The following is a 9,720-nucleotide window of genomic DNA, read 5'->3' on the forward strand; positions in this document are numbered from 1 at the left end:
AGCAGAGGGAGGGGAAAGAGAAGATTTCGCCCATTTCACTCTGCATAAAGTTCTTTAGAAAATAATCCAAAATAGATAAGGGAAGTCAAAGGTTAATCCACCTTTTCCCCTCAACAGAACACTTCTTTATAGCTGCAGTGTCAGGATCTCTTTCATTCAAGCCTATTTTCAAATCTAACACTACTAAGGTACCCGATGATAAATTCTACTTTGCTATACCACTTTAAGTCTGAAGTAATTCACTGTCACTCCAGTGTTAGAGTGGCAATAGCAGAGCAAGAGGGGCACTATACAGAATATAAAGGGGTCTTTTTTCATTCTATTAACAGTCAACTTTACGCAAACTATTTGGTTGTATTAAATATAAAGCTTATGTGGATATTTCCATGATCCATTATCCATCAGTTAATAACTACGATGCCAAAAAAGGGGCAATGTAGTTCAAACAATTCCTGAAAAGTTATAAAGTCAATCAGAGTAGGAAAATCTGCAAAACAGATGCTTGACAAAGAGAAGGTGGTTTCACCATACTAAATAAGGCAACAGCTACACATTGGTCACCCTTTCAGAAAGGGACAGTTGCTCAGCCACCACTGGGGTAAAATGTATTTGAGGTGAGAAACTATCCCTATATGGAGGTTGAGACGGACAGAGCACTAGATTGAGAGCCAGGAGATTTGACTTAATCACAAACAGGATTGTTAAATTAAGTCAAATCTCTTGACTCTCAATCTAAACAATCCTCTTTGTGATTAAATTAAATCTCCTGACTCTCAATCACAAACAGGATTGTTTAAATGATTGTTTAGAAATGCAAATCCTAGTTCATCATCTTGTTCTTGCAGCTGAACCTGCTTTCAAATACAAACCCTTTTTTGTTTTGATCCCCCACTGTATTATTCATAAATCCTTTTCTCTTTAGTGGTAGCCAACACATATTTTTGACTTCTTAGGATTTCCCTAGATGCATAACTTTATATTTACTGACAACTCCACATGTTGGTACTAGATACAGATATAACCATAGATTGCTTATATCATTATAAGAATCAAGTACAGTCATAACCTGGAGATTAAAAAGACAGTGCAGTTTATGAGATTGTCCAAACAAGTTTTTAATAGTTTGCCAATTGCCTGAGCTTTTAGGTTATTTTTGGCTTGGACAATAGAAGCTTGATTTTAGAAATGCTAAGTACCCACAACTTCAATCAAAGACAATGGGAGCAATAAGAACATAACACCTCTGAATTTCAGGTCCTGCATGGTTTAACTGAATCTCACAGCGCTGGCCCCTACCTTACGGCTTGGCTACCCTTGTGAGTTACAGCGCAGTAAAGGAGCCCCAGGCGCACTAGCTCACTACCGGTCCACACTGGCAAGGCACGTAGAGCGCTCTGACTCCACGGCTACCGCGCTGCTGGTACTCCACCTCGGCGAGAGGAATAACATTTGTTGCGCCTTGGCTACAACGCCCAGGTGTTGTAGATATTTGTGGTTAGGTATCTACGTTTGGAAACTTTATCCACTGTGCTTAAGCAGCATCATATAACACCTGTACAATAATATACTCAAAGAAATATTGTACTATATAAGGCATATATTCCTTAATAAGAATCCTTTTCCTGACTATCCCTAAGTTAGTCCAATAAAATATATTACCGAACCCACCTGATCTATCCAACATCCCTAGTGAGACAGTTTATTCTAAAACCAGTCTCTGTCTGTGAATGTCCTGTTGGGAAATAATTGTGAAAAAGTAGGGATCCTTTCTAAAGTTTGTTGAAGTCAGACCCAAACAAATGGGTCATAATTTTAAAACTAAGGATCGGGTCCCAACACTTCCTTGTTTCATTACCTTATATCATGAGATTTAGCACCCCTCTGTAGTGCCTGTCACTAAAGGGATTTCCTTTCCGGGGATAAAAACGAGGAGTCCTTGTGACACCTTAGAGGACTCCTCGTTTTTGCTGATACAGACTAACACAGCTACCCCTCTGAAACCTTTCTGGGGATAGTAACTTTCATTCTCCTCAACACATTCTTTATAGTCTAAAACCTGTCCCCTTAGCCATTCCCAAACTTTTGCCACCTATTTGCTTCACTAAGAGCTTCTAGCATGAGACAGAAATACGAGGCTGTGACTATACTGGACTTTTCCCCCCTAACATGCCTCATGACTGTTACTATAGCATCACCAGTGGCAATATCAGTGAGAGCTCTAGGACAAACAAGGCATTCCTGGCCATCAGCAGCTAACATTTTTAAACACAGCTGTCCTTGTCTACTAGATGCCAAGCTGTTTTTTAACAATGTGTTAGTCAGCACATTTTCTAACACCATGCCATTTTCCCAGTACAGACAAGGCTAAAGCGTTAAAAACTATTTGTCTACTAATGTATACAGGTCCAAACTTTAACTCCCATTGCAGAAAGCATATTATACAATGTAGACTACTTGTGGTGTAGCACATACTCTGTAATCGATGTTAGAAACAACATGGTTGTGCTGACTATAACTGTGGAAGCATTACCAGTGAGAGACATCCAATTCTCCCAGTAACTTGAGCCTTATTAAAATTAGAACTTCACAATGCTCCTAGCTGAAGCATCACTTCTAACATTTTCTGCTCCAAAGAGGGTGCAGATGGAGAAAGAAAGGCAGATGTGTGCATGTTGGACAAGGGAAAAAAAAATCTCAGTAAATCAGGCATGGATTTTACATCATTGTCAAAACCCTGCAGCTTGAAAATAATTCTTAAAGTAATCATCACTCTGGATTCTTCTTTAATATTTCTACATTGCAAGTCAACACAAATACCAAACAAAATTAGAAAAGATTACAATCAAGAGCATTTACCCCTCACCAGCTCAGAAACACATGCATAAACACAACAGGCATTAATTTCATCAACCTGACAGCAACTGGGATAGGAGTCTAAATCAGCGTTTCTCAAATGCAGCCACCGTGGCCACTTGTGGCCACAGCCTCCTGTGCTGTGATTGTGTGTGTGTGTGGGGGGGTGGCAAAGTAGCAGCCCCTCCCTGTTGTTCCTGGATGCACTGCCTTGGTGTTGGCTGCTGGGGCTGCCAGCAGGGGTTGGACCCCGCTCCCTTCTGGAAACACCTGGGGCACAATACTGGAGGAGCAGGCAGCCAGTGAGTTCCCCACCTTCCCAGGACAGTGAGGCTCAGTCTGGACTTCAGGCAGGCTCTTGTCATGGGGCTTTGGGCTCCAGCCCTGGGCTCTGGCTGTGCAGCAGCAGGCCTCAGGCTCCAGCCACACGGCTTTGGACTCCATCCCCAGACCCCGTCTGTGGGGCTTCGGGATCTGGACCCAGGATTTCTGGCTCCAGCCCACAAGTATTTTAGGAAAAAATATGAGAGTGGCCACCAGCAAGAGTTGGTGGCCACACTCTGAGACCAGTCCACCAAAAAATTGTCCTGAGAACCCCTGTTCTAAATGGTCACTGAGAGGTGAAAGGCTTTATCATATCCCATTACCAATCCTTTCAGCCATTCAAGCACTCTAATCACAGAGGTATTGTTAATCATTTTAGTTTTCACAGTCACACCTTGAAATAAGAACATACAAACTCTGGGCTCCCGGAAGTATAGGCCAGGATACAGAACTCCTTCAGAACATAAAGGTGAATTCAAAAAGAAACAATAGACATCCTAACAATTAATACACTAAGTGAGCTACTGCAAACAGCCCACATATGTTTGAAGATTTAGAAACTTGGGGCTAAATCCACAATTAGCATAGCAAATGATACTCCAATGACTCAGAGGAGTTGCACCTGTTTGTGTCAGTAGCCATTCTGACCCATCAAGTCATTCAGTTAACATCCTTTGCTGTCAAACTTTCTATTCACTTTAAACTAAATTTAAAAAGTGTTTAAACATCTTGTATATGTTCTAGCTAGAAAAAACATATTGTAACACTGCTATAGCTCACAGCAGAGCCAAGGGGACTCAACAGCCAACTCAAAGAAAAATAGAAACGTATCTTAAGAACACAATGATCTTGCAACAATATAGATGTGTGAGAGGGAAAGGAATGTGGCAATTATCCATGCCCCATTTTTCAGTAGATTGCATTTACACATTTGAGTATTATACACTTGTAATCCAAGCTCGTGCTCCTGGGCATTATCAGAATGTAGCATACAGATTTATTTTAATAAATATTTAAAGCATGTGATTCTCAATGAAGTGCATGAATATCTGTTAAAATATAGTCATACACTGAAAATGGTTCTAAATAGCATCATGGGTTTTCATGTTTACAATCACAAAAATATGTTTGTCTAAACTGACTTCATTTGCAGGTTAGGAAGTTTTTTCTAATTGCCAGCTCTGTAAATTCACTCTGGCTTCTGAAAGCCAAGCCATGCATCAGTACTAGTAATAAGACTGCATTTGAAAATTCATTAACAGTTTTGTTGATTATGTGAGAGCCACAACAAAATCTAGTTCTCTCTTTCATTGCTGTATGGGATCTGCAAAGCTAACAGGAGCAAAAAACATATTTTTGGCAGGAAGGTAAGCAGATATGACTCAGAAAATATAGGAAGAAAAGATGATTGAGTAAGAAGGTACCAGAACCACACTCTAAAACAAAAATACTGGAGCACTGGTTCTTATAGTTTTAGAGCTCTGCGGATAACAATTACACCTCTACCTCGATATAATGCTGTCCTCAGGAGCCAAAAAATCTTACTGCGTTATAGGTGAAACCGCATTATATCAAACTTGCTTTGATCCACTGGAGTGCGCAGCCCCGCCGCCCTGGAGCACTACTTTACCGCATTATATCTGAATTCGTGTTATATCGGGTCGTGTTATATCGGGGTAGAGGTGTATATATTTAAATTTAATTTCTAGTCCCAATCCCTATAGGTTATTAGGATATCAGACTAGCTCTGCTACATAGTTAAATATATATCCCAGTTTCCATTTTATTTCACAAATTTAAATTTAAAGTGTTTGCTATAAAGTTAAAATTCAGATGCAGCATGGAGGAGGGGTTTCGTTTTTATAAACTCAGTTGGTTAGAAACACTAAATTAGAGGAATGAAAAAAACTGCGCATAATTAGATACTTTGTGGATTAACAGCTGTTGCTACACAGAAACCTCCTTTCCTCTCCTCTCCATTCCTGCAAAAATAAGATGAAAAAAAAATAATCTACATATAGGCCTCAAATTTACAGTGTTAACTCGGTAAAACTCCCATTGATATCAATGGAAATTTCACGACAGATTGGATTTTAAAAGCAGACACATCCAATAGTTATGACAGAATAGATATATTATTGCATTAAAAATCCACAAATAATGCAAATATAACAATTTCAAAGAATTCTGGATAGGACACAGTCTCAAATAAAATTATCTTTTCCAGTTCTGCCACTGTCTCACTGTACAACTTTGATCAAGTCACTTAAGGTCCTAATCCAGCAAAGCATTTAAACTCATGTGTAGTTTTATTGACTTCAGTAAAATAATTGACTCCCTTTATTTTTCCATCTCCTGGTTTTAAGCCACAAGCATTATTCCACAAGCACTGGTCTTGGAGATTCTCCCCTTTGTTAGCTTTTGGTTCCCTTTCTGTTCCCTCTTCCTTTTTAGCCTTGCCTGCAGTGCACTTTTTCCAAAGATCATCCACTGTTGCAATTCTTAGCAGGGTTACTTGACCTATGACAAAAATAGCAGCTGATGGTCTATGTCAGGGGTCGGCAACCTTTCAGAAGTGGTGTGATGAGTCTTCCTTTATTCACTCTAATTTAAGGTTTTGCGTGCCAGTAATACATATTAATGTTTTTAGAAGGTCTCTTTCGATAAGTCTATAATATATAACTAAACTATTGTTGTATGTAAAGTAAATAAGGTTTTTAAAATATTTAAGAAGCTTCATTTAAAATTAAATTGAAATGCAGAGCCCCCCGGACCGGTGGCCAGGACCTGGGCAGTGTGAGTGCCACTGAAAATCAGCTCACGTGCCGCGTTCGGCATGCGTGCCATAGGTTGCCTACCCCTGGTCTATGTTGCCATCACTGATAGACTTGTAGTGAAGCAACCGGGGGAAATTTAAAAAAAAGCACAGTATTGGCACAGCCAGTGGTTTTCTTGATGTTTCCCCTTCTATGTCTTTCCTTGGCATTCTCTATTCTTATTTTCTTATGAGTTAGTGCTAGAATGTTCAACAGAGCAGGCATTTTTCAATGGTAAGTGTCCTGTTCATAATACTTACCCCAAGGCACCTTCCTAATAGGAAATGTGAACCAGATACTTATTCTATTATGGTTTATATCATACATATAGTCTTGATTTTGAATTTTGTCCTTAAGATTGGTTGAGTTAAATGGCTAACCTTTCACCTCTGGTAGATCAATTCTAATAAATAATAATGTACTGAGATCTTTGGATGGAAGATGTTATGGGAAGGCTGTGAACAAAGTAAGCAATTAACATCACCCTGTGAGATAGGGAAGTATTGTGTTTTTTTTATTGTACAGATGTGGAAATGGAGACAGAAGTTAATTGAGTTGGCCACAGTCACACAATTTGTGGCACAGCAGGGAACAGAACTCCCAGATCCTAGTCCTGTGTCTTAAACACAACACTATCCTTCCTCCCTGTTCTAGTTTATATCACAAATCAAAAGAATTAGTGCTCCCTATGCATTTAACTTCCACACAGGAGAAGTCCAAGTTTAGAACTGAAAGGCACTAACAAGCTTGTACATAAAAATATGCACATCACTTACTTGGCTCCAGAAGTCTCCAAGAATGCTCATGCTTGGAGGGATAGTCTTGTTACAGGACTGGAGTTAAGAGATCTGGGCTCCATCTCCAGTTCTGTAACAAACTTCCTATGTGAACCTGGTCAAATGATTTAGTTCTACATTTTCAGAAGCATCCATTATTTTGGTTACCCATTTTCAGACACTTAGTGCTTATATTCATAAGTGCTGAGCATCTGCAGCTCTTATTACGGCAGTTGGACCTATAAAGGGTGCTCAGTTGCTCTGAAAACAGGGCATAGGTGACTCATAATGGGGATCCATAACTAAGACATTTTTGAAAATGTAGGCCTTAACATCTCTATACTTCAGTTTCTCCTACTCTAAATGGACATATAACCGTCTCACAGCAGCATTAGGAGACTTCATTCATTAATATCTGTAAAGTGTTTTGAGAGTCTCTAAGACAAGGTGCTCTATAAATATGAAGTACAATTATTTGCACACACATGCATATTGATAGGGGCAACAGAAGGCTGAAACTTGCAAGAGAGGCCATCAATCTTGAGTTCCTAACTTGAGATCTTGAACCTGAATTCAGAGCTGCTGAGTGATCACAGCTCTTATTAACTTCAGTTGGCCCAAAACTTAGGCAAATGAGCAGTACAAATATTGAGAAGTTATGTTTACTTTCATTAGTTATAATTATTTAAACTATTATTTGCAATATAGTAAGGAATTTCACTTTACATACTATTTTATCTCAAAGATATCCCTTTCACACTCCCTCTACTTTGAATTAGGGGATGATAGAAAAAGTCCAACTTGAAACCCAAAGTCAGACATGAGCAATTATGACCCAAGCTGTATTCATAGTGCTCAGCACTACAGATATGTTTGGATCCATTATTTGCAAAGGATTGAAGGATGGTCACTCAAGTTTTTCTTTGGGTAGTAATAGCAACATCTAGTAATTTCATTAACCCTGCTTGCCTTACTCATATGACTATTATTTTATTACCTACTGTCTATTTATCATGATTGTGCAAAAGAGACAGCATGGTTCACTTATTAAAAACACTAACTGGTGTGTGTGTGTATGTCTGGATTCCATAGCATTACTGTGCCCATGTCTTCTTCCCCACTGTATGACTCAGTTTACATACCTGTAAAATGAGCATAATAATACTAGCATTTTAAGAGCAGTGAATGAAAAGTGCCAGATAAAAACTTATTGTGATGATTCTTTACAAAATAAGAGAGTCAGGCCCCCCCCAAGGGCTTACAGTGGAAAGGCCTGAGCCTGCACAGAAGTCAGTAGGAGTTTTACCACTGATTTCCAAGGGTGCAGCTCAAGAGCTTCAAGGTCAGTGATGGCAATCAAGGGCAGCTTGCTTAGTTGCAAAACCGAGACAAGACCAGGAAGGAGTGACAACGAGGTTGAAGGGAGAGGTTGTGCAAACAGAGGGTTATGTGGGCAATCACAAGATCCAGGGGTGGTCTGAGTATATTTTCTTTGCCTTCATGCTACTCTGATCTCAGTGAGACCAGTCGGGTGAGCACGGCTAACATCTGCCTAAGTATTTATGAAGGCACCAGGTTAGGTGCAACAAATGCTTGCCGCGGGGTGAACAGGCTCAGCCCGCTCTGAGCAGTCCATGTAGTGGCACAGTTCGGCACCCGAGCAGCACGGCGATGGGTGGATTCACAAGTGCCAGGGCAGATCCCGTGCCCTCCACGTGGCAGCTAGCCTGGCAGTGGCCCTAAATGCCCCCGCCCCCGTGCCCCCGCCCCGCTCGCTGCCCACTCCCGGCGCCAGGCGCGGGGGTTCACCTGCACGCCGGTGTAGCGCTCGAAGAAGAAGAGCACCATGCTCTGGTAGATGGTGTAGAACCGGTCATCCAGCTCCCGGTAGAAGCGGGCGGGCAGCAGGGCGGAGAGCAAGCGCCAGGCGCCCCAGGCCAGCACGTAGGTGGGCGCGGTGCCCATCATCACGGCGGCGGGCAGGACGTAACGCATGGAGTAGGTGTGCAGCACCAGGGACAACAGCATCTTCCCGGCCCGGCCCGGCCTCGCCGCCCCTCAGCACCCACGTGCGCCGCGTCCGGTCTGCCTCCAGCCGCCTGCGGCCCCGAGCCGCATGGCCCGCGCGGCGGGCACGGGCAGGGGCAGGGGCGGCGCCCGGGCTGGGGCGAGCGCGGCGGCGGCGGCGGCGGCGCGGGGGCTGGGCCGGGCTCAGCGCTGGCCCACCAGATTGCCCGGCAGCGGCGGCGGCGGCGCGGGCCGCAACAAGGTGGCTCCTCAGTGGCTGCGGGGAGACTTCCGGGGGCGGGCAGGGACCGGAGGCCGCCGCCCCGCCCCGCTCGGCGGCGTGAGGTGTGTCCCCGGGACAGGGCTGGGTAGCGACGGCGGGGACCAGGCAGCGCCTGCCCTTCCCGCCCCGGGCCTCCGCCCTTCCCCTCCCTCCGTGCTGCGTCCCGGGCAACCGACCTCCCCCGCACAAGGTCCATCCTGGGCACCCACTCTCCCTCCCCGCAGTCCTGGCCACCCTCTCCTCCCAACCCCATCCTGGGCACCCACTTCCCCGAGTCCTGGCCACCCTCTCCTCCCAACCCCATCCTGGGCACCTGTTCCCCCATAGTCCTGGCCACCCTCTCCTCCCAACCCCATCCTGGGCACCCACTTCCCCCCCCAGTCCTGGCCACCCTCTCCTCCCAACCCCATCCTGGGCACCCGTTCCCCAGTCCTGGCCACCCTCTCCTCCCAACCCCATCCTGGGCACCCACTTCCCCAGTCCTGGCCACCCTCTCCTCCCAACCCCATCCTGGGCACCCACTTCCCCAGTCCTGGCCACCCTCTCCTCCCAACCCCATCCTGGGCACCCGTTCCCCATAGTCCTGGCCACCCTCTCCTCCCAACCCCATCCTGGGCACCCACTCTCCCTCTCCCCAGTCCTGGCCACCTCTCCTCCCAAC

At 44.1% G+C, this 9,720-nt stretch overlaps 1 protein-coding gene across 3 annotated transcripts in view; it reads right to left on the bottom strand.

The window, feature by feature from the left end:
- Positions 1-8,939, bottom strand: part of AGPAT5 (1-acylglycerol-3-phosphate O-acyltransferase 5) — a 108,060-nt gene extending 99,121 nt beyond the window's left edge. Inside the window, exon 1 of one of the 3 annotated variants that reach the window (XM_039532486.1) lies at positions 8,579-8,939. In XM_039532486.1, the coding sequence (XP_039388420.1) occupies positions 8,579-8,797 (219 nt within the window). In that variant the 5' untranslated portion in view covers positions 8,798-8,939. The remainder of the gene's footprint in view (positions 1-8,578) is intronic. The other 2 variants (XM_039532487.1, XM_039532485.1) reach the window with 2 other exon arrangements.
- Between the last annotated feature and the right edge of the window lie 781 nt (positions 8,940-9,720).

The sequence above is a fragment of the Mauremys reevesii genome, linkage group 3 (genome assembly GCF_016161935.1).
Source record: "Mauremys reevesii isolate NIE-2019 linkage group 3, ASM1616193v1, whole genome shotgun sequence".
Taxonomy (NCBI): Eukaryota; Metazoa; Chordata; order Testudines; family Geoemydidae; genus Mauremys; species Mauremys reevesii.